The sequence below is a fragment of the Branchiostoma belcheri genome, unplaced genomic scaffold (assembly GCF_001625305.1).
Source record: "Branchiostoma belcheri isolate BF01 breed outbred unplaced genomic scaffold, Haploidv18h27 scaffold38, whole genome shotgun sequence".
Lineage (NCBI taxonomy): Eukaryota > Metazoa > Chordata > Leptocardii > Amphioxiformes > Branchiostomatidae > Branchiostoma > Branchiostoma belcheri.
The window spans coordinates 1,745,109-1,770,477 of NW_017803998.1; the positions used below are offsets into that span (position 1 = coordinate 1,745,109).

The following is a 25,369-nucleotide window of genomic DNA, read 5'->3' on the forward strand; positions in this document are numbered from 1 at the left end:
TGACATTGCAAGAACAACAGGAAACATTACTTACCCTGTTTAGTTCCACAGGAGTGATACCGATCTCTTCCTGTGACACCACATCGGTGCCGCCAGGGATGGTGCCTACATCGTAACTCAGCTTAGCCTGGGACCTGTCATCGTTGGCTACAATCTCTAACCTAAAGGCCGGCTCTGTGTAGTCATATCCCACCACCTGGTCAACATTGCACTGCTTTGTCTGGGCTGGTATACCAGAACCCTGGAGAGAAAAAAATGACATGACCATAGGTTATCAAATCAAAAAGGCTCACGAATTCCAATTTTAAAGATGCATAACAGACCTGTCCTTGGTGCTGAACACTAGGTTGAAGGCAGGAAATGGGATAACCTTTTCAGGGACCTTTCACCAAACGTTCTGCAAGTGATCCCAGTGAACAACAAAAAAAAATGTCCTTTGTGCTGAACACTAGGGGATTGAAGACAGGAAATGGGAAGACCTTTTCTGGGACCTTTCACCTAACTTCCTGTTAGTAAGACCAGAGAATGAAGAACAAACCTGTCCTTGGTGCTGAACACTATGCATGTGAAAATGACTATGGAAATACAAGCACACAAGTAGACACACTGAAGCAAAGCCTCCCTACAATGAGATAATAATTTTCCCCCAAGACATGTTTCTTTTACCCACAGTATAGCCTCATAACGTAGATGCTTACGTCAGCAGTGACACTCTCAATCTCAGGAGGGCTGTTGTCTTCTTCTTTGGTACTGAGCTCCAGGATACGTTTGGTGATCTTCGGTGTGGAGTACTTCCACAGGTCTGCCTTGAACAGAGTCTCTGTGATTGTTCCAACCAATACGTCCACCTCGATAGTGACTAGAGCCTTCAGCACAAGCTTCAAGGGGATTATCTCCAAGTCCAATGTCATACTGAAACAAGTAACATGATTTTATGTCATAGCTGGGCCAGGACACAGGTGTTCCAGCCACGTGATAATAAAAATATATATAGTAAGTTTATATCATACCCGGGCCATGATAATGTTTGATAACAGTGTTCAGGACCGGGTCATACTTTACGATACGGTCTGGGCTTCCATTGAATGATTTGAACACTGTAACGTTTTGCCCTAACCGCGTGCGCTGCTTTGAAAAATTCGAATACAGAATTCAGACCTTGAACTTGATGTTCTTGCATTTTTTTGTTCTGGGACACCCTTCGGCCATCGGGCGATCCGACCCACAGTCGAGCTGGTACCTCGGGCGATATGGAATACACCGTGTTCCAGCCATGGGATAACTACCTGTATCACCTGTACCTGGTTCTAACAGTAATCTTACGGGCTTCCATACATATAGACTAAGTCCCATACATATAGACTAAGTCCAATACATATATTCTAACTAAAAAACACATTCATATAGTATATACAAATTGTACCAGCCCCTTCAACTCTGTCCTGCCACTTGCTACATAATGTACTTTAACACAGCACCAGTTTCCATGGTGATAGCCATCTGATCAAGGTAATTGATCTTATTCGTTTGGAAGCAAAAAAGAGGTAGAAGAGGAAAAATCAGCACGAAAACAAACTTTTCCTTGCAGAAAGAAAAAAAAATTACATAAGAAAGTTCTTTTTTTACCTGACATCAAATGGAAACTTGCTGAATCCAATTTCTGCTACGGTTGGGAAGCGTATTTCCATGATGTCTCCCTCCAGGCGCAGTTTACCGTACATGACAGCTCCTACCGCTAGCTCTCCCCAAACCCGGATACCGGTGTAGGGCGTCAACCCACCTATCGATGTCAGAGTTGAGTGTATCAGTATTCCCAGTTCTTCCGCGGCCGGGTTCCGAAAAAATCCAGTAAAAAAGTGACGAAAGGGTTTTGAGGGTGTGTGCCCCCACAAAGGCTTGCTTAAACAGCCTTTACACTAGAGGCTAAATGACTCAGTAAAAAAATTTCTGTAATAATGGCTATTCGAAGCCTATTCCAAATATTCAGACCCATTTTGGTTCTAAATGAATGCGATCAGAATGTTTTGAAAACAGTTGGAATATTCAAAATGTAGTTACACTGCTGTAAGAAAAAATGCTTTGAATGCTGTTGACATTTTTCCAGTTTCATACAGTCTTTTGGCATGCAACTTACATTGTACATTTGGTATGATTTAGACATTTTTCAGGTATATTATGCCCAAAATTTAACATTGAATAGACTGCAATGTTGGCCATTTTAATATACTAAATTACAAACTGTACTTCATATTAGTAAAGAAATGCATGGTGCATACAATGTAGTTCAGATACATGTTACTTATGACAACAACGTGATAACATTTTCTGGGAAGAATTGTGGAAAATTTTGAGAAAAAAAAAAGAAGTTACCTGTTAGGTTCATGCCCAGTAGGTTGGCACCTACTGTAAAGTCGTAGCCGTAGAACCCATCCGCACCAAATGCTAAAAACAAAACAAACAAAACTGGCAATGAAAACATACATTGCCATGGCGACGGTGGTTGCTGTTAGGGTTATTGTTTGCATGGCACTGCCATCATTTCATGATTTTGAGCAAAACAGATACAGTGTACTCCTCCCCCGAGTGTATAGTGAACGAGCCCCGGGGTCACAGAAAGTAGGGCCATCCTGGCAGACAGGTCTTCCCAAGGGTTTCCAGGAATGTCGGCATAGATGTGGGTCAGAGAAATGCCTGTAGACATTCCATTCCTGTGGACAAAATGCCTGTACCATTCCTAGAATTCTTGCAAACTGCACACAATACTGTACCATTAGGCTCCTCTCTGAGACGTCGCCAAAAAGTAATTTGAGGTTTCAAACCTCCAGGAATCACACAGTGTCACATAAAATAAAGAATGTTGAATTCAATTAGATAAAATGCGGTAAAAACACACTCATAAAGCTAAAATGGATCCACAAGAATGTACAATGTGTGGTATATATTGTATGAAACTTTGAAACTTTATTAGAATAACCATTAGCGGTGGACCCTAGGGTCCACCGCTAGTCTTCCTGGTATTCATACATACAGACATTATACAAACATAGTTGACAACTGGACAAGTCACAAAACACATCTAAATCAATTAATAACATATTTACGTATGTACAAATTATTATAATATTTTAGAATGCTTTCATGTACTTAAAGTAAAACTATCTTGATATTCATCCAGTCTAACCTTGACCAAGCTGGAAAAGGCTGTCTGGTACCAAATTTGTATTCATTGTAGGTTAGGCAGAAGGGTTTAGGAGCTTTCAAGCCTTATTTTGTAGTTTAATTTTAGATCATTATAATAATTCATAAACAATCCTGTACAATGTAACACATCAGACGTAAATATTGTACCTTTTTATTTGAACAGATTTTATTTCAACCTATATCCTTCAGAAGTGCAGTGTCTTTTTAACCACCGCTATTTTAACTACTGTCTTTTTAAATTGTCAATGGATTTTAGTATGTAAAATGTCTGTAGGTATTGAATTGTTTTTAAATTGTGTAAATTGGACGCAATTCAGTGATACACTGCAATGTTCAATAAAGTGATCTTGAATCTTGAATCTTGAATTATAATGTAATAGAAACAACATGTACTTACAAAATCTCATGGGGAGAATTCCACCCACAAGCATGTGTATTTGATACTTGAAGAAGTTGGAGACTGTTCTGGGGGAATTGTAGAATCCTTTCAACGAGATCTCAAAGGATGAGAATTCGTCATTAAATCCCCCATTCAAGAAGAGATCGATGGCTTCTTCAAGCTTTTAAAAGATGAAGAAAGAAAACAAGCAGAATGTTAAATGAATTATTGGAACTCAGGGCCCCATGATGTCTTAAAATTGCAAACTGAGCATATTCTTGGGGTAGTCATGTATATGTCGTGCAAACTTCCGCTGTCTTGTTATTATTGTTGGTTGCTTCTGTAACAGCTTCCATGAAAATTCTACTGTATCAAAATCATACAACAATCTGCTGTACTTATGTACCCAATGCAGGGTGGGGTAAGTCATATGCCTCAAAGGACATAACGTCTTGCGAAAATGCTGGAAATCAAACCAGTGACCTCTTGGTCTTGTGTCTGTTAGTAGTGAGGCTAACCGCACAGCCATTACATGTAACTGCTGCAGCCAACTTAATACAATGGTGACCCTTTCCTTAGCTTTATAAGTAATGATTATAATTATAACTAGAGAAGTAACATTTGCAAAAGCAAATTAATGCATAATGTTTACCTTCGGACATGGACTGCTCTGTTAAATATTACTCAAACATATTCACATACAATCAAGTACCACTAGTATATGGTGACAGGAGCAGAGCAGACCAAGAAATTGCAACATTATGTAACCCAACACCAGTCACCATGGTGACAGACGTCAACAAATCATGTCATTGGTCAGGTTAGAGGTCACTGTTTGGAGAAGAAGAAGGGAAAGAAACAGAGCAAAAACAATATGTCTTCCTTCGGTAAACATAATAATAATACTGTGGAGGTCCTACCATGGCAGAATACAGGTTCTTCAGATCTTCCATAAGATTGACAGCCACGACGGGATCAATGTTGTTCAAGTCCAGTGCAAACCGGATCTGAAGAAGCGTCATGTCCTTCACACCATCTGATGGGAAGCAATATGATTTATTGATTTATATGATATATATAATTGCAACAGTGCAATACACGCGGAACAGAGGCAGCCGTTGCTGGTGTTGTGTCCCGCACATAGAAACGAATACTGGACACTCAGACAATACTCATTTTCACTTGAGTCTAGTGGGGAAAGTCGTGTAAAGTGCCTTTCCCAAGGGCACAAGATTGGTGGCATGTCAGGACTCAAACCCGGGACCTCTTGATTCCGAGTCGCGCACGCTGCCGTTGCGCCACACGACCCCACGAAGTAATATAACAAATTCAATCTTAGACCATCGGTCTGCTTAAATAAAATATGTCAACAAGACAGAGAACAAGAAAACTAAAGCAAAATTTCCATCCGTTTTACAATACACTGCCCCGATGACCTAATCTTGACCAGTCGGTGCCATCTAACGTACATAATAAGACTGTTGACATCAATCAATTTTAGCATACTGGCCAATTCCATCAAGGCTATCATCAATGCTTTCTGCCATGCACTTGGAAATGACGTGGTTATTTTAGGCAAAAATTGGGCCATGGGCCAAATAGTGCCGGTCTTGTTAAAAAGTCAAATTAGGCAAATCCCTTAATGCTTAGGTCAAGGTAAAAATCGGGACTGAGAAAAAGCTGTTGTTATGGCCAGATGATCGTCTTTTGGAGGCATCCACTTAGGTAAGCTTGACTGTATGCACTTTTACATAGATGAATAGTAAGATATTCGGGCAGGACTTACCCACGACCCTGAGGGTCAGTACACGTGTAGTGGTACCATACTGGTTAGTGGCCATACATGTCCATGTCCCTGCGTTTGCAGGCTGTGCGTTTTTGACCTTCAAAGTTCCGTTCGGTGTCAGCTCAAATCCAAACAGTGACGTGTCCTGGAGTTGCCCTGGAAAAGATAAAAAGAATGAATTTCATGTTGAATAATAAGAAGTTATACATATTTTACAAAATATCATGATGTTTTTAACTACACACTCTTTGGCATAACATACCATCTTTGCGAGCACATGGTACACGTGGTGGCAACGAATTCTACTCTATGATACAGTCTCTCCCTTATGAAAAAAAGATATTGAACACCTCAATCCTTGAATTTGATAACTCTCGACTAGTACTTGAAGGCATGACTATTTGTTCTCTTTTCTGATCTGGTATTAGGCGCTTAGTAGTTTGTATGACAAACAATTTACTTTGTACATCATGCACAGTCTGGGCATTTTCTTTAATGTGTCTTAATTTTGACTGCATATTTCACTTGTTTAGTAGAAGAAGTGGTGAAAATGTATGAGGTAAGTTTATGTAGTTCCTACCATTGAAGGCCCATTGGAACGTTACAGTTGTTTCTGATGTGGTTTCACAAGACAGAGTTGCTGTCAACCCTTTCATGACTGTGATGTTTGTAGGAAGGGGCAGTATGAACGGCGTATCTGTAAGAAAAAAAAAAAGAAAATCAAAGAAAATCAAATTTACATGTTTTATACATAAGGTAAGGCATCAGACCTATTCTATTGTGTGCTAACACAACAAACAATGTGATGACCAAAAAATACATAATTATTATCAAGACCTAAATATACTAAGAAATATTCAAAGTCAAGCTTAAATATAGCAAAATATCCTGGAATATCAGAAATCTAACAAGACATGAAATATCTCAATTCTGCAGGAAGTTTAAAGTTTTTGTGAATTTATTGGTACAACCTAGTGATGGACTCAGATACTTTAAAAAAACCTAGGACAGAAAGCTTACAGCCTGAGAGCTTGTTTTAAGACTCCCAGCTTGTAGGGGTATTATTTAGATGGCCAACCTGACCTTCAGGTCAATCTGTGTTACATAACATCTCCCTTGCTGTCACACTACTAAATTCAAATACTATATGAAAACACAATAAAAGAACACATCTAAAACAATACCTCCTTATATACTGAGAGGTAAAAATTGAATAATATAATTCCAATACATGTAGTTTTGATGCTTCATGTATACTTACTTAATGCTGGGACCTCAAACACTTCATTTGCAGTTGTACGCTTGACTCGGTGGTGATGGTAAGGAGCGCTGACGACTCCAGCGTCCCGTGAGATGCGCTCCTGTTGTTTCCTGTACGCCGTGTGCAGCTTGTGCTCCACTTCACGCAGATGCCTTTCAGACGGACAGGAGCCCTGACTTGGGTTTGCTGAGGAAGGAAGGAGTGTTCAATGAGAGTAGGATGAAAAAAGCTACACGAACAAGAAATTAGAGATTTCAGACTTCCAGAAAGTATTTTAGGAAGTCTGAAATAGAATTGAATCAAATGAAATAGAGAATCTTTAAAGCAATCTTCAGGTTTATGAATTCCCTGTTGATCTCAAAAGATTAGCAATATAATGGCTACATAGAAAATTGACAGAAAAATCATGTCTTATTCATGATTTTTTTACTAGTTTCCAGTTGTGGCAATATTGTCTTTGGTGGCTGAGCTGTGTGTTTGCGTGTCTATTTGTCTGGACAGAGTACATGTAGGTTGACAGCATGTGGGTGGGGAAGGTTGACAGGCAAAATGACAAAGATTAGACACAGGAAATGGCTCTGGTAAGGGAGTCAGAAGGTTAATATGGGGGTATTCAGGAAGCTCAAGACTACTCAAGGGATCCTGAAAGCTATTTGTCCCCTATAGTACCTGTACATATTAGATTGTTAAGCTACCTGGTTTTCCATAGCGCTTGGCGGCACTTCTCTTGTAGCGCAAGTGTGAGGCATCTGCAGAGTCCTCAGTCAGCTGATCCTGTCTGCACCCAAATAAGGGAACAACAGCCTCCTGCAAACATAAAGTAGACATTTGCAAAATCTTTTAAAAAATGCCTGTGGGAAATACTTTGTTGAAAAGACCTTGAGGAATTTCCCTGGTACAGTGAACCTGTACACGTACAAGTTTTGGAATTCCCTCCCTGACAAGTGTTTCCTACCAACCTACAATCTACAGGCTTTCAAATCAAATGTTCACCGCCATCTCTTGACATCGCCATGTTGCTCTCATCTTCCTAGTTCAATGCCAAGAAGTGGTCGCATAGGCCTTGCATTGAACTACTGAAAAAATGTAAATACTGTACAGAGAGTCTGTCTTCTCTGTTGCAAACATGCAGTGGAAGAATAGGTCTTCAATCAGATAAAAATGGATCAGGATCACTTTTAGTTTTCTAATGATTGGTTGAAAATGCTGTAAGAATTGTGCACATTTTACCTTAAGGATGACCACAACGTGACAGTGCTGCTCATCTGTCTCATGGTCGCAGACTCGTAGTTTCAGATCCACCACTACCCTGTGATCATCAGGGTTGATGGCCGAGTAGATCACTTGTACTGCATCCCCAATCTTCTCTCCATGTTGATATCCTGGAAAACAATGACACCAACTTTTTATTACCTCTGGTTTTGTTTTGATGTGTTTGTGTGTTAGCTTGTGTTTTCATAGTCATTTTTATTCATGCTAGAAAATGACAACCAACTTTTTATTACCTCTGGATTTGTTTTGGTGTGTTGGTGTGTTTGCTTGCTTGTGATTTCATAGCCATTTCCTCATGCTAGGAAATGAGAACCAACTTTTTATTACCTCTGGTCTTGTTTTGGTGTGTATGTGTTTGTGTTCCATGGTTGTTTCCACATACTAGGCATGTCACGGCATTGACAGGAAGTTAGGTCAAAGGTCCCAGAAAGAAAATGTTATCTGATTTCCTGCCTTCAATGTCATATGAAAGCCAGTGCAACAAAGCTGATAGAATTGGCAAAAAATTCATATTAATGGATAAAACAAGGGAAGAAACAAACATCTACGTTTTCAGCACCAAGGTCAGAACCTTGATGGACTGTCAATGATGTTATGCTGTGAGAGTACATATAATTGTGTTTATCAAGCATATGATACAGCTTAATGATTCAAGTAAACAGTTGTAGCCTACACTGTAACAAACAGAAGGTGAAACTTAAAGGATTAAAGTAGAGGGTTAATGACAAAAGTCATTGAGAAAAGACTACTTTGTGAAGTGTGCATAGTCCAGTGGTTAGCAACTCCTACCATGAACATATAGTGCTACATCATCATCATCATCATCAATCATCCTCCAAAGATGTGGAGCATACAAAGTTAGATCTCCAGAACTTTCTGTCCTTCATCGCAGAGATAAGTTTCAGGCCCTGTAAGGCTGTTTCAGTTTCTGTAAGTTTCTTAAGTGTTACGTTTGGCCGTCCAACTCTTTTTTTTGTGTCAGGGTTCCAGAGTAGAAGCCTACTGGCTGGTTCTTCACTACGTACAACATGACCGGCCAAGCTTAGTCGTCGACATTTAACTACTGTAGTTACATTTGGTAACAAATATAGTGCTACAATGTAAGTCAAACATAACATGTAAGTGAGAAAGGCACAATGTGACTCACTTGTGTGTGCCTTTGGAATGGTCTCGGTGAATGACCAGTTGCCGACCCGGATGGTCAGGTGCCGTCCACATGTCTCCATGTCCAGGCTGATGTGACTCATGAGATCTGTGTGATCCGGATCCAGGTGGACACAGCAGGAGATCCCACGACAGTTGACGTGAGGCTGGCATAGCTTGTGCTGTTCCCACATCTGGGGTAGACCTGGACAGCCTAGGACAGCATCAACAGATTTAACAATCAGCAATCTTGTTCCAACAAAAGGAAGAAACACCATAAATTTTTGGCTGATCCCGTCAACCTTCATCAGATGTGTGATGCAATCGCTGATCATTTTGCCAAAATTTATGGTGAGTTTCTTCCTTGTGTTGGAACAAGTTCAAACATTGTATAACTGTGGATTCTACCAACAAAGATGAGATTTCATTCGAAATCAGCAATCTGTTTTTTAAAGCAAGCTGTCTTGTTTTAGATGACTTTCCTTAGTGCAAGATCGAGAGACCATTTTTCAGCACTGAACTGTTAAGTTTGGCTTACTGGGGCAGCTCCTCACTAAGTTAGAAACGTCAATGCTGGAGACATGTAGCCTGGTTACCAATACCAAACCTATTATAGCTCCCGAGTCCTACATTTGTACATTCTCTTTGCAAATATTTGCGGAGAGGCTGTAAGACTCGGGAGCTATAATAGGTTTGGTAACCAGGCTAGGAGACAAGCTGGACTCAGAACTGACCCAATAAAATTATTATATCAGATTCTTTAGGAAAAGAAGGGGCTACAAAAGATGCTAAGGAACATACCCTTCCCCATGTAGACTGTAAATTAATTGTGGAAGACGAAATTCATTTCATCTCTAACTGTCCATTTTATGACGACATCAGAAAACAATTATTTACCACCGTGTCCAAAATGCTGCCTTACTTCCCCAGTCCCCACCATTCCTTACCACAAAAAAACAATTTTACTACTAAAATCAAAGAACCCACATATTATAGAAGAAGTGGGTAAATTCGTCTTCCATTGCCTAAAAAGAAGTCAAACCCAGCAAAACTAGTGTCATGTCATGTTGTAGAATATAGTATAATGTTAGAAGTAGATATAGTCTCACATACCACTGTATTTTCTTTCTATGTTGTTTGTAACTGCAATTAGCCCTCGGGCAAGTATTTGCAATAAACTTTCATTAATGGACTTGAATTTAACCAGTTGTTTAGTACTGGTATTGGCACATATTCAATAAAAGCACAAGTGACTGTCCAATTCACTTTAAGTATAAGCACTTGAAATCTTTGTTTCCTTAAATGTTTTAGCACCCGTCAAAGGTTACCATCAATTAAATGGTTGAAGCAAAGTCAGAAGCTATGATCCAAAGTTCATTTTTCTTTAATCTGTATCACATCTGGTCTAAACATGGAAGATTAACAATACTATTGGCAGTAGAGTTACTTTAACAGTTATAATTCAAAAGAGTAGTACAAATTTTACTTTTTCCTTGCATCTTGGCATCCAGTGTCTCCATACACTGCTGTCTTGGAGTCTCCAGGCTGTTAACATCAGAGTTGATGGTGGCTGGTCTGTATCCTGATGTCCACAACAGCCTCATACCCTCTGTAAGATTTCAGATAAAACAAGTTAGTATCATAAATAGTAATGCGGGTTTTATTTGAAACACCTCACAGCCCGAAGGCTGAATTACATGTCCCGTACATTGTATAAAAACATATTGTGACAATATAATCATTACATTTTTACAATACAAGACTAAAAGTTAAAATACCAACCTCATTAAAAGTACTAGATTAAAATCAAATATATAACGGCATGTACATTACAGGATTACATTACAGAGTGCTGTTTAAAAGCTGGACGAGATAAGGCAATGGGCTTTTCACATATCTTGCTGTGCGTGCTGGCAATTGGTCTAGTTTTTTGTTCTGTCTTGTTTCCCTCCCACTGATCGTTTGTCCTAAACATGCTATTGTCTTGATTTTGTTAGTGGCAGATAGCTTTTTAACACCAGGAAGAAGTGGCATACATGTAGGTCTGAGCCTCCTAGTATTAAATTTTGGAACTGCAGGGGCATATTTGTTTAAACCTTCAAAGAGAATATTTCAAGGGAGGCAAGATGATTTTTGGGCATGCAGATAGCTTAGACAGTTCTGCATAAAATTTGATGCAAATTGGCCCTTAATTTGCATGCATGAGGAAATGCTATAGATCCTGTGTTTTCCATAATAGCACTTCAATTTCAGTTCAACTTGGTTGTTGAATAGTTCTAGACTGTGCTTGATACATGTCCAAACATGTTATACATCTGAGGTGCCTTTAACTTTGACATGAAACACAAAAATATTATAACCTCCATGACATTTCATGGAGGTAATGACACATCTGCAATTAAAACTGTTAACCAACTTATACTATAGACACAATTACTTTTCAAAACTCTTCTTGTATCATGTCATACAACAGACAATGAGGAAAATGTTTAGCCTCCATAGCATGCCAAAAACTGGGGTTTTTGGGGGTCTTCAGGGTCTTTGGGATCTTTTATGTGCTATTTTCTGATTGCATATAGACAACATAGCCGGCCTGGTTGAATTACCCCCGTTTTTATTAGAACTGGGCTAATCAGAAAACAGCTGAAGACCACCAAACCCCCAGTTCTATAAGCCTGCTACGGAGGCTAGAAAATGTTACCCTCAGACACTTGTATAGATCTTCTCCTGCGAGTGCAGTATGGAGGTCTGGGGATGCCGAGGTCATCCAAGATGGGGACCCTCACAGCACAGATGTCATTCACACACGCCAGGAGGGTAAAGGTCGTGATGAAGGTCTGCTCAGGACCACGTAGAACACTGTACTGCAGCTTGATGTGGTCTCCAAAGTCAATAGTCCTCAACGGTCCTAAAAATGCAGCATGACAATACACCAATCTCTCCTTGGTACTGAACATGCCTTCCACAAAAAAGAATGATCACTTCTTCTATGCCTCATTTATGAAGCTAATGTTTTTGTTACTAACTACTAGATTCAGTATTAAAGGTTTTATTGTTTGAACATTGCAGTGGGGGTTCCACTGAATTACATTGTTGAAAAATGCTACACTGAATTACATTGTTGAAAAATGTTACTGTAACACACACTGTACAATATTGCAGGTAAAACAGTTTTCTAGCATACATGCAGTATAGCAATTTTAATTTTATTTAATGGGTTACAATGATTAAAGCAAGTAACTTTTCATAAATACATAATATACAATGAACCAAAATATTCAGTCAAAATGGTTGTTCTGAATAGCTTCATTAGAAATATTTACAAGTATTTACATATGTTGCAACTAGTATTTCATTTGATTGTCTACACCAAAGGGATTACTAGCATCTACTAATTTGAATTAATGAATGTGATTTTTAAACTGCATTGAAAACAATCATTTACCATCTCCGATGTAGTAGTCAGTTATGAAGCTGATTTCTTGGTCCTCCTTTTCAAATCCAACAGTCATGCTCACGTCAGGTAGGCAGGGTTGGATCTTCAGTGAGATCTAGGGACAGATCAAATCCAGCAGTCAGATCACAAAGTAAACCACAGCTGTACACGTTTTATTGTTTTCACGAGATGAACTGTACAAGGGTTCATGCATCTGTTTGTCTGTCTGGAGTCTCTGGACAGACTAAGTTGAGGGCACGTACATGTAGGAGGTAGAAGATTGACGGCAGAATGGCATAAGTTCAAAGGCAGTGAAGCTTTCAGAATCTGACAAGGAGTCAGCAAAATTAGGGGCTGACATGGGGGAATACAGGAAGCCAAGGATTGAGGACTTACCAGAAGTATGAAATCTTCAACTGCTTGTAGCATGTCTGTGTAAATTGTACATTCTAAAAAACAAAATGTGCTTCATCCTCTACATCAACTGGAGATCCTCTACCTGTATCACAGGTTCCACAGCCTCCAGGTCCAACTGAACATTACACTTCACTCCCACGCAGTGTTCCAGAGCGATGCACGTGACCATCCCGTTGGTCTGTTCCGACATGGCGTCTGCTAAGATTTTCAGTGGGCAGGTGGTGGTAAAGGTGGGCTGGGGCAGTGGTGTACCCCAGGTGGCGGGATCTCTGTGGTAGAAAAGTAAAAAGGTCAGGAAGTTAGGTCAAAGGTCCCTAAAGGTCACTAAAAAGGTCATCTCATTTCCTGTCCTTAATTTCTTGCTTTATGCATGTCTGTTCCCTTATGGGAGCCAGTAGGAAGATATATCTGCAAGAATAAATTTACAAAACCCTTGTACATATTTCACAGAGGTGTGTGAGGTATTTTTTTATCTATTTTCTTGTTTGTTTAAATAGGAAATGGGGTGATTAATTGTACAACACAACATGTATGTGACCATGGCAGGAATAAATGATATCATTGACAGCTCACCTCCATTGTATACACCATAATGATTTCATATTGAAAAGTCTATGTAATTTCCGCAGAAGAAAAATAAAATATACCTGATAATACTTGAATTTAACCCCAGCTCCGTGGCTATGAAGGTGACATACTGGTCTTGTGGAATTGATGCTGGGAAGGACTTCACCTTTTCAAGCATTGCTGTCATCAGGAAATAAAAATGAGGCAAATGTCAGAATAAATGGACACAAAACATCCACGTAAAATCAACATACATAAGAGTTACTTGAATATTATACATGTATGAAAATCCAATATCGGCACACATTTTAAAAGAAAACAGTCGTAACTAAAAAGTACTTTAATTGAAGAATTAAAAAATTCAAGAGTTCATATCTCATGACATTTTCATGGTGTTTGGTGTTTTCAACTGACAGCTACTGTACAATTCTTGTAACTGTTACAATGATTTAAAAAAAAATACATAATTATGTGTATCTCTGGTTGTCCATCGTCTCCGATGATGACTTCTGTGCACAGCCCGTCAGGTGGGGTGGATCCTCTGGTGGCTTCTCAGCCCAAAGGCTGAGGCACACAGCTTCCCGCACCTGTTGCACTGGTATTCTGTAGTACTAGTAGTAATTATGTGTATATTCAACCCTAAAACACTTTACAGTATGTTACAGTTTCCTTGAGAAACTGCAAACAATTGACAATTTTTCAACCTTATGATTACCTTTTACAGCGGCTGCAGAGTTGGATTGACCGATTGCGTTGTTAGACAGGCGGGCATTGTCAAGTATTTTGTAGATAACCAGGTGGTTGTCTATGGTGAAGTATAGGTCAAAGTTTGCCACTATCACTGTACCAAGCTCCTCTGGCCTTGCAGACCACCTGTTGGATTGAACCAAAAAAATCTGTAACAGTTATTCAAAACGTAGGGATTACATTCCGTTATCCCAAGAATCTAAACACTCTTTTTGCTTCTCAGTACAGAGGAGGTATTGTTTTGGGTGGCTGAGCTGTGTTTGTGCATGTTTGTCCAGACTGAGAAGGTTGACAGCACATGGGTTGGGACAGATTTACTGGCAGAACTATAAGTCAAAGCATTACATACAGGAATTGGGGTGAACTTGAGAGTAGGTTGACAGCACATGGGTTGGAAACTTTTAAGATTAATAGGCAGAATGACAGGTCAAAAGGTCAGACACAGGAAATTGGGTGAATTTGAAGGTATCCAAAATACTTCCCAAAGTCTGAAATCTCTTGTTTTGAATTTGAAAAACGTTTCAGTTTTTAATTTGTGAATTAAATTTAAAAAATGAAAATATGTAGTTAGTTACTGATGTACGATGCTACAAACATAAAAAGAAGGCTCACTTTATTTCGATGCTGTTGCCCAGGGTTCTTGTGTGAACCTCCCCAGGGGAGAGTAAGAACAGGTCGACAGTGAAATCATGTCCTCCGATGCTGTAGTGTAGCTGGTTCCCAGTTTGACCCACATAGAAGGACACATCAAACGAGTAGGTCTTCACCTGTCAAAAGAAAATCATCATAATGACAATATTTGTTATGTTTGAGAATTGAAAATCAGTCACTAAATTCTATATAATAGATTTTGTGAATAAATGCTGGGCACGATTTTAAGCACTTCTATGCTTTGACTCAAATTATCCCATAAATAATTATAAATTTTCAATGCCAGTTCTGTACTAAAAAATATTTTGACTCAAATTATCAGCATAAATATAAACTTTCCATTGCATGGCATTACTTAGACTCAAATTTACTGTGGAATCCATACTTTGACTCAAATTATTAAAACTTGAATTAAGTTTTGATGCTGATATACATAAAGTTATATCAACTTATAATGTTGATATCAACATATGCGTTCCATTCTTACCCTAAAGTCAAGGGTGATGCACCCCTGCACTCCAGAACACTGGTCAGTAGGCTGCAGATTCAAAACATCATTCTGGACCAATGAGATGTCAGGACAGCTCTGGGCAGTTGGAGCTGGAGCACTGCATTCTGGGTCGTCAAGGTAGCTGTACAGTTCAAAATGGCGGAACACTGCCTGGGTGACCTTGGCAGCATTCGGGCTTGTTGCATTAAACTGGACATCTTGTAGGAAAGTTGTAACTGTCTGTGGCCATGCTGTTGGGACAAGATTGGAAAGAAGCCATTAGAGAAGAAATATTAACTTAACTGGGAAATAATACAGGGCGATCCTGCCAATCACAATCAACAGTAAGAACTGTTCAACCAATGTAAGCATGAGAATTAGTGGTTCAACCAATAAGATATAGGCTGCCTGTCAATGAAATATTTGTATACATCATAATATGATGTGTTTTCCTTTTTAATCTTAAAGTTTGTGTTTTACAATCGTCGTACGATTGCAAACTATAGGCATTTTCAAGAGAGTTGCGCATGTGTCATAACATATGCAGCAGTCTTGTTAGGGAAAAGGCTGTGTTATAATTAGATCCTTGTTGGCAGTTGGTCCAGCTAATATATATAGATTCTACAACATGAATATTGTATGACATTATCTACGACAAATGTGGCTGCAGGGTACATGAAGGAAGTACAGCCAACCTGTTATAGAGAAGGACCCAGTGTACGGGCAGAAGTTCATGGCTTCTCCCACTTGTTGACCCGTGAGGGAAAGGTTCCAGACTTGTACGCAGGCCAGGCTCCCACTGAAGGCGAAACTGTTTACCTCGTCAATAACAGCGTAGCCCGCCCGGATCATTGGACCATCTGTAACGAGCATCCCCGTTGGTGTTCGCAACGTCCCGATTACGGCGCCATTCTTCCACAGATATGCCGTCATGGTGACGTTGTCGTAGGACACGCCAATGAAGTTCCACTCCCCTGCCTTTACCGTGTCTACTTCAGATTGGAACGTCACTTTTTCTACACCGTCTTCTGTCTGCATTTCTAGGTTTGCTTGTAGAACTCCGTTTTGTAGTAGCCAGAGTGAGATGCCAGACGAGTTGACGCCAATTTCGCCACCCCTGTAGTCGAATATTGGGGCGAATTCGTTGGCCGTGCTTGGGTTGATGTTTGCGAGGATGGTTAGTGAGCCTTCAGTGGTCAAGCGCCCGTTGTTGGGAAAGTCGATGTAGGATTGGGTGGAGCCGTCAAAGGCCAGGGATTGGCCGTCTTCTCCACTAGGGCCTGCGGCGGGACTGGTGTTGATTAGGACGGCGTCGTTTCCACCATTTGTGACGTCCATAGGTCCCACATCTTCACTCAGGGGCCAGAACCCTACAGGTTCAGTCACATCACCTGAAAAATATATGACATTTTAGTGCTTTAAGGTCCCTTTACAAATTATTAGCATGTGCAATTTGCATTATGCAAAAAACACATAAAATTATGAAATCATACTGTTACATCATCTACAGCAGTAGTAAGTATGTATATTTCAGGATGTCATAAAATAAAGACTAAGCTTAAATTTCTTACTAACCAGACAGAGTGTAGGGCACAGCAGCATCAAATGCCATCTCTGGGAAGATATGTTCAGTCAGGATTACGTAGTCCTGCATGTCCTCATCTCCCAGATTAAAACTGATGTCCATGTTGGCTCTGTACTGCTGAGTGTCAGCCAGGTAACTAACATTATACCTAAAGTAAAACAACAACAAACACAATCATGTAAAGATAGACATTAGTAAACCTTTAGCACACAGGAGTATCCGAATGGCTACTGATTCTCCTTTGTTAATATGCAGTTAGGGAGCATGGAGATGGTTTTAAGTTTAACTCATCATCATCGGTCTGTTGCAGCACAAGCGACTTCAAGTTCCAATTTTTTTCTCCAAAGAAAACTTTACGTTATTACTGTAAAAATGCTGATTTTAAAAGATTGAAATGCATTTAAATCGTAACTTGTTACTCATTTAGAATTGATTGTAGAAGCAAGTACAGTAAATTGGTTTCATGTCAGTGGAGCTCAAATTTTGTGACTCAATGAAAACTAAGAGTTTACAGTATCTTTTAGTTTGTGACAGAAGCAACTGCAGTAGTAATGAAAAAGAATACACAGAATATGTTTGAAATGTGATGAGTTTGCTGTGGGAGGTCAAAACAAGAACTAAAAAACCAAACAAAAAAGCTATAACCACTGAAAACCCTTGACAATTTATAGCACATAATGTCTAGTACCTAAAATCTTATACAAGTCGCATTTATGAAACAAAATATACGTGAGAAATGTCCTTATTTCCATACCTGAGTGTGAAGACATCACCAATGGTTTCTTCCTGTACTGTTCCAAAGGGAAACGTGAAGACACTGGCTGTGAACTCACGACTCCCCAGGCCCACAGACAGTTCATACACGTTAGAGTCAACATGGAACCAGGTCTGGAAGGACCTCTCCGTATCCTAAAAGATATCAGCGATACAGTAGAAGCTTCAAAAAACGATACACTATAAGACTTGTACATAGTGTACTTGTACACTTGTCTCATACAGACCTAAATTGCATATTCTTATAATTATTTCAATCGCAAATTTCAAACATCATAAAAAGCTCCCTTTCCCTCCTACTATAAAATAAAAACACGACAAAAATGATAGTAAAAGGTTGAACTTTATTCCAACACACAATTGTACAGGGATCAAATTTTCAGCGACCACTGGCACTTTTGATCAATTGCTTACATCATGTATCAGTAAAATCTCGTGTGAATAGGTCACGTGTTTATAAACCGTAATTCTCGCGAGATCACGTTGTGAAGAGATTGGTCATTAATTATCCTGATGAAGGTGACAGTGATTGCTGAAAATTCAATCCCTGTACAATTGTGCGTTGGAATAAAATTCAACCTTTTACTTTGATTACTACCAACACAGATGAATTTTCATGATAATACGACAAAAATGAATTCATTGTTACAGTACCTTAAAGTTGACAGTAATACAGCATCGAACACCATGACACTGGTCGGTATATGAACAAGTAACGTTGTCCATTTCACTGGGCAGGTCCCAATCCTGTTCCACACAGCTGTCCGGAACAGCAGACTGTACTGTGTGAGTACAGCTGTCAGCACAGAACAGGTCAGAGATGCCCATGGACTGGTACACAGCATGTTCAGCCAGATCATTACCATCGTGTTCTGTGATGTTTAGGAACGTTTCGATGGTACCATCACCTAAAAGAGATGAAAAAGACATAGTTACATAAAATAGTGTCCAGTTTAATTCCGGAATTAAACTACAATTCTGGAATTAAACTGGACACTGTAACAGTTATAAATACTTCGCAAATGTTTGTGACTGCATTGAAAGATGAATAAAAAGATACTTGATTGAAAGCAATGTCAGGTGTTGCGTACATGTATACCAACAAAACATTTTTTATTGGAAAGTGGCAAATACTATTGGTGATATTAATCTTTTAGTGAAGAGAATGTTAAAATACAGTAACGTTATTCAGACTTTCAGACAGCTAGATGTACATGTATGCACACTTGATGTGTGTATGTGTATGTGTGTGTGTGTGTGTGTGTGTGTGCACATTTAGCATTGCCAATAAGATACATAGAGTCAAAGCTTGTGTCCCCTCCCATTCTAACCTGGTAGAATGTATGGTGAATCATCAAATGGATCTGAAGCTGTAAGTTCTAGTGAGAGAGGCATGTTGGGTTCTCTGGTTCCATCAATGGTCACATCCAGTTCCAACTTGAACTTCATGGAGCCACAGTCACCATCAGCTGGGTAGTCAACTTTGTACCTTAAGATTAATAAGAGATCATGGGTCAACATTACTACTAACATTCTTATTGTCAAACTAGTTTACATGAACTGGTGGTCACGTTAAAAGCTATTGACTTCCAAATGAGAAGTAAATAAATTTTGTGATTGTAGTCATCCAATAAGGATCAAGCTTAAATGTACATCAGGGTAGTGACCAATCACAGATTTCCTATGTGATGGCTTGCTTGAAGATGACTCAATGAGACTTTATCCTATCAACAACTTAACATGCAATGTAGTGACCAATCAGAGACTACTATACTTGAAGATAAAAATAATTTCAGAACATGACAGAAAGCCATCCAATCAGAATGAAGTTTACATAGTACAAATTAGTATTACTAACCAATCAGAGACTTACTTACATAAAGATGGAAATGGTTCTAAAACATGATAGAAAACCAACCAATCACAATGAAGGTCTATGTTTACATAGTACAGAGAAGTGACCAATCAGAGATTTCCTTACTTAAAGGTGAAGATGTCTCCAAAAGTTTCCATCTCTTCCTGGCCCCATGGGTACATGAAAGGGTCGTACTCAAAGCTCGTGTTGGCAAAAACTGCGTTGACCTTGTAAGTTTTGGGGTCATAGGAAACTCCCATCTTGACAGGCCAGGTCCTCACCTAAAAATAAAACAGATAAACGAAGTCTATGAACTGCTTATACATAGTCATGTTTATCCTGTTATATATAACGTCACAAAGATAAGAAGAATGTATCTTGACAGGTAAGGTAAACTATACCACAGAGGACTGCACTGTTTTAGAGCTATCTAGTACATGTAGTTGGCAATACTCTTACAAAACATTTCGTACCCACTGTGTACCCACTGTTGTACAGTAACTATTATGTAAAAGAATATGTACCTTGAAGTCAACATCTACAGTACAGGTAAAGCCAAGACAGCCTTCACTGATCACACACTTGTAACCAGGAACACTGGAAACAAACAATAAATTTGTAAGTTACATTAAATTTTAAGAAATTAAACAAAGTACATTATACAAGACATCACTGCCTTTTTAAAGTTGAAAATACTCACTGCCTTTTTAAAGTTGAAAATATTTTACATCTTACTTTCAAAAATAACATCTGATACATGTGCACAATATCCTTGAAGTTATAGTAGAGTAAAAAGGGACTCATTGTTACTTGATTTGATTTGATTTGATTTATTGAGATTGCAAACAAATACAATACTCGTGGGCCACAGGCAGTGGGGGCTGGTGTTGTGGCCCACACACAAAACAATCATAATCACATTAACAAGACACACATTTAAACCTAAACAATATAAGTACATAGAAATAAGTATAAGAGTACTAGAATCAGCATAGATTAGAATATATCAGTTCATTTATTACTTGATACAGTTCATGCGGTTCCTTGCTGCCAGAATGTTCTTGTGTCTGGGGCCACGTCTCTTTGTCAACTGGTGCTTCTGCTGTGTGAGCAGGTGGGCCTGACACATGTTCTTAAATATACTTAACGCCAACTCTACATAAATAACTTTCACAGTATTGAAACTAGGAATACCTTTGGCTCTTGTAGTTTGTTAGATATTTTAACTGTTACTTACTCTGGCCATGAGGCTGAACACTCTGTAGGGGAAACTCCAGTAGGTTGAAGTGAGCTTGGTTCTGCGCTCCAGTAGTCCTCAATGCCAAGTTTACAGTAGACTGCCTGCAGGGCATAGTCACTGTCTACTCCAGCAAGGTTTGTGGCAAAACCAGAAATACTTCCACCACCTGTAGGTAAGAACAATGTAAAACAATCATGGTAAGTTCAATAGATAAAAAGATTAGTTGTATGGCCAATCAGCTGCAGGGAATATGTCTTGGATAGCCAATCAGCACCAAGGAGGGTATATTGGATAGCCAATCAGAACCAATAAAGATGTTAGCCAAAGGATAGCCAATAAGTACCATGCAGAATGTCTAAAATAGCCAATCAGTATTAAGAAATATGTGTTGGATTGCCAATCAGTACTGAAGAAGATGTGTTGGATAGCCAATCAGTAACAAGAGGGATGTGTTGGATAGCCAATCAGAAGCAAGGAAGATGCATTGGATGAATAGCCAATAAAAACCAAGGGAGATGTGTTGGAGGATAGCCAATCAGAACCAATGTGGATGTCTTGGATAGCCAATCAGCATCAGCCTGGAGGTAGATGTTTTGGATGGCGAATCAGTACCAAGGAGGAATTGTTATTTAGCCAATCAGTGCAAAGTAAGATATGCTGAATAACCTATCAGTACCAAGGAGAGTTTTTTTAAGAATAATGTTTGTGTTCAAAGATAGATAGCACCAATGATTTCATGAGTACTTAGCACTAAACACTGATATCTTAGGGGACCAACCAGCACAATAGATTTGAATTTGAAAGAAAAAAACTTTGGGAAATTCAATATAAAACTGACCTGGAAGTTGGAGTGCAGCACAACTGTCGTTACATCCTTTCTTGTTGATGAGAGCACTGTCCAGAACATTCCAGCCATTGTCACACCTGTCGTCTATGCATTGAGCTATGAAATAGCTCACTCTATAGTGGCTGCCCTCATCATGTACTGTGTACCTAAAGGGCAAGAAGAAAGCAGGTAAGTTTAACCATTGCCATTTGGTTACCAATTCTTGATAATCTCGTAAGGGGGATAGACAGCAACTTGAAGGCAAAGGTTAAGATGACTAGCCCTAATATAAAGGAGAAGTATTAATAATATTTATTTATTTGCATGATATTTAATATGATTTATTACTTTAAACAAATCAATCAATAAATCAAAAACATGTTAAATAGATGAAACCAAAAAAATCATCAATAACTAGAAAGGCCACATTTATTTGCAAGCAAGTACACCCTATTTCACTCTATCTCCCTCCACTTGCAAAATGGACTGTTTCAACGGAATGGATAGTAGATATCCAAGATGTACTGTTTTTTTTTCAATGTTCCAAACAGCATTTAATGTATATGTTGTCCATGCAAAGATTTTACTGGAATATGCATTGTATTCACAAAAGGTTAAAGTGTACAATGTAGACAGTATTAAATACCTGATGTAGAAGGCTTTTCCGAGTCTCTGAGCCTGTTCTTCACCCCAGGCAAAGTCCCAGAAGAGATGAGTGATGGTCTCACTGCCGACCTCCACTGTTATACTGTACGTGCACTCATCAATGTCAAAATGAACATCCAGACCCCTAGTGATGATCTACATTAAAAGGAGAAACAAAAAACAGAACTTTTTATAGGATTTATAAGTTACAAATGTATTGCAAATTCTTTCCTGAAGGCCATATTTACAAGTAACACGAAAAAGGCTAAGAATGAGGAACAAAATAACATTTTGAAAACTGTAGTCTAAATGCTGGCTTAAAACTGTATCTTGCCAGGTTCGACTTCTTTTACAGAAATGATTAAAGACTAAAAAAATTCCACTTTTTCTGTAATGTTAACAATGTGTACATTCTGCAAAGAGTCTTCAAGAGCCTTTAAATGTCTTACAATACTAGACAATGATGTTGAATAGCATTTTATAGTAGCCTTAGAGATGACAATTTGGCAAAAGATGTTACTTGAATCATGCTACTTCCCCCTCACAATACAAATGGCATAAAATGCTACCTTAGCAGAAAAAGGGTTAAGAAATGGTTGACTTTATATTTACCTGGTAGTTGAAGTCAATACAACAAGTGACCCCACTACAGTCACTAGTGTAGTAACAGCCATCACTAAGTGCAGGGTTCCAGTCACATGTGGGTGTGTCTACAGGAGGGGTGCTGCAGGATTCCATGATCATGTCAGGAACTCCCTGACAACGGAACACGTTTTCTAGCCCCGTGGCAGCAACGTCGGCTGTTACATCTGACGGAAAACTCCCCAGGTATGCTGTGAAGGTTTGCCCTGGGTTGGATGCTGAGAAGAAAAAGGATTTGGGGAGTAATTTTACAAGACAAGTGCCCTTTGGAACACATTAATTTTGTAATATACATAGACAGTGACTACTAATGAATCTAGTAGGAAAATGAAAATCATTACATTTTCTCGTAAGAATGATAAGTCAGATACTTAAAATCAAATTTAGAAATGATTGATGGGGAAATAGCAGAAATGTGCAAACTTAAAAATTCTCTGAAGTGTTATTCCTGCATTTTTAAATTAAAATTTGTAATGTAATTACTTGTAAAACGTAAACATCAATACATTTAAGTGTTTAATAAAAGTTCTGCTAAAAGGACTTAAGAAGTCAAATAGATTTCAAGGAGGAAAGACATAGCTTACAAAGTTATGAAGAAGATTTAGACAGGCACCAAAAAGTTGGCTTGCAAACTCTTTTGTTCGTAAACTTTAAGAAAGAACTTTGATATACAAAGAATATCCATCAGTCAACACTTACGGTCTAGTTCACAGCTTGCATCAGAGTCACATGTTGGTTTGGGGAAGACAGAGTTCTGCATCACATGACCACAGGACTGACAGCTGTCAGGGTCAAGGCAGGTCACGACCTCAAGGTCAATCTGGTAGTTACCAGCTGCGATGTCGTTTGAAATGGTGTACCTGAAACAGAGAGTAACATTTTATTACAAATTTTAAAGTTATTTTAGACAGTTAAGGCTACGGGACAGACTTTTCTTTTTTTTACATAATGAGGACTCATAACTATGGTAACTGTCCAAGATAAAGAAACTTACTTGATCTGGTAGAGAGTTCCAACAAGCCACACTTGTTCCTGGTCCCACACAACTTCATACAACCTGACAACTTTAGTCAAGGTCGCAAAGGTGAAGGTCATAGTCATTGCACAACCATCAACATTGACAGCCACCCTAGACGACCTCTGTACAACCTGAAGGTCACATTCCACACAGGTCTCAATCCCTGTACAGGAGTCGCGGAGGGAATACTGGTACGTGTCGGGGAGGTTCAAGGTCGTGAGGTCAAGGTCACATGAAGTTGATGATGCAGGAACTACACAGGGGTCAAGGGGGTAAAGGTCGTCAAAGACACCCCAGTATCTGTAGGCAGGCTGGAGGGCGGCATCGCCAAGGTTGTTTCCGTACTGTGTGACCAAATTCTGGATGGTTCCAGCTCCTGTAAAAAAGACACAGTCTCTATTAGTCATCCGTTTAAATAAATCACTATGACCAATCAGCACCAAGGACAGGGATACCATTCACCAATCAGCACCAAGGACAGGGATAGTAATCACCAATTAGCACCAAGGACAGGGATACTAATCACCAATTAGCACCAAGGACAAAGATAGCTATTACCATTCAGCACCATGGGCAGTGACACCATTTACCAATCAGCACCAAGGACTCGAATAGCAATAGCCAATCAGCACCAAGGACTAGAATTATATATATAGCAATCACCAATGTAGAAATCATTACACAATTTAGGGTGGATTTTACTGTCATTTACTGTCTGCCTTTGAACAAGCTCTCTTAGCATATATTTTTACCCACTGATTGTATTGATCACATTTTATTCAGCCATATACAGGGCGCATTCTGGGATTCTTAAGAGGGTATTCAGAGAGTTTTCAAGAGTACCGATGACTTCTCTAACACATATGACTTGGTACTTTATTATTAATACCGTGAAGTAGTATGTATGTAACTTTTTACCTTCTAAAGTTGTTATCAAGTTAAAAGTTTCGTTCTTCATGGACCTACCTGGAAGCACAGGGACTTGGTCCATACAGGTAGGGAGACTGATGGTTGTTTGTGAGAAGATGGGGAGGGGGGCGGTACAGGAGTCCACACATGTGGTGACTGAGAAACTCAGCGTGTACTCCTGTGTGTCCTTGTTGTAGTTTATGGTGTAGTTGAGCTGAATCTCATGACCAACTGTTAGGCTCTCCTCAGTTCCTGAAAAAAAAAAGAAATCTGTGATTTTAGACTTCTAGAAAGTATTCTGTTTTCCATGATTTTCAAAGTTACGACATCTTTGCAGGCTTTTGTGATTGTGTTAAAGGTGTGGCAAAAGGGATTGTACGATGTAGTTCAATCTGGTATTACACAACTTGTGCTTGCAGGGTCACCTTCAGACTTCACCTACCTAGCATCAATCCCACAAATTTGAAAGCATTAAAAAGTAGTAATTTATCTAAACAAAATTTCTTACCCAGTAACTTCTTTTCT

At 39.1% G+C, this 25,369-nt stretch overlaps 1 protein-coding gene across 1 annotated transcript in view; it reads right to left on the bottom strand.

The window, feature by feature from the left end:
- Window positions 1–25,369, bottom strand: part of LOC109476484 — a gene marked incomplete at its 3' end in the record, with an annotated part of 130,748 nt that overhangs the window by 48,061 nt on the left and 57,318 nt on the right. The window contains exons 53-86 of the mRNA XM_019777420.1: window positions 24,902–25,096; window positions 23,912–24,311; window positions 23,617–23,777; window positions 22,888–23,135; window positions 22,277–22,431; window positions 21,643–21,797; window positions 20,802–20,940; window positions 20,089–20,161; window positions 19,691–19,845; window positions 19,041–19,198; window positions 18,364–18,617; window positions 17,690–17,844; window positions 16,926–17,083; window positions 16,046–16,741; window positions 15,348–15,601; window positions 14,822–14,976; window positions 14,178–14,335; window positions 13,543–13,642; window positions 12,978–13,164; window positions 12,488–12,593; window positions 11,744–11,950; window positions 10,529–10,651; window positions 9,047–9,256; window positions 7,858–8,009; window positions 7,323–7,434; window positions 6,628–6,813; window positions 5,947–6,063; window positions 5,367–5,522; window positions 4,501–4,616; window positions 3,599–3,761; window positions 2,371–2,442; window positions 1,627–1,780; window positions 699–912; window positions 35–241 (exon numbers count right to left, since the gene is read on the bottom strand). Coding sequence (XP_019632979.1) covers window positions 35–241; window positions 699–912; window positions 1,627–1,780; window positions 2,371–2,442; window positions 3,599–3,761; window positions 4,501–4,616; window positions 5,367–5,522; window positions 5,947–6,063; window positions 6,628–6,813; window positions 7,323–7,434; window positions 7,858–8,009; window positions 9,047–9,256; window positions 10,529–10,651; window positions 11,744–11,950; window positions 12,488–12,593; window positions 12,978–13,164; window positions 13,543–13,642; window positions 14,178–14,335; window positions 14,822–14,976; window positions 15,348–15,601; window positions 16,046–16,741; window positions 16,926–17,083; window positions 17,690–17,844; window positions 18,364–18,617; window positions 19,041–19,198; window positions 19,691–19,845; window positions 20,089–20,161; window positions 20,802–20,940; window positions 21,643–21,797; window positions 22,277–22,431; window positions 22,888–23,135; window positions 23,617–23,777; window positions 23,912–24,311; window positions 24,902–25,096 — 6,251 coding nt within the window. The remainder of the gene's footprint in view (window positions 1–34; window positions 242–698; window positions 913–1,626; window positions 1,781–2,370; window positions 2,443–3,598; window positions 3,762–4,500; window positions 4,617–5,366; window positions 5,523–5,946; window positions 6,064–6,627; window positions 6,814–7,322; window positions 7,435–7,857; window positions 8,010–9,046; window positions 9,257–10,528; window positions 10,652–11,743; window positions 11,951–12,487; window positions 12,594–12,977; window positions 13,165–13,542; window positions 13,643–14,177; window positions 14,336–14,821; window positions 14,977–15,347; window positions 15,602–16,045; window positions 16,742–16,925; window positions 17,084–17,689; window positions 17,845–18,363; window positions 18,618–19,040; window positions 19,199–19,690; window positions 19,846–20,088; window positions 20,162–20,801; window positions 20,941–21,642; window positions 21,798–22,276; window positions 22,432–22,887; window positions 23,136–23,616; window positions 23,778–23,911; window positions 24,312–24,901; window positions 25,097–25,369) is intronic.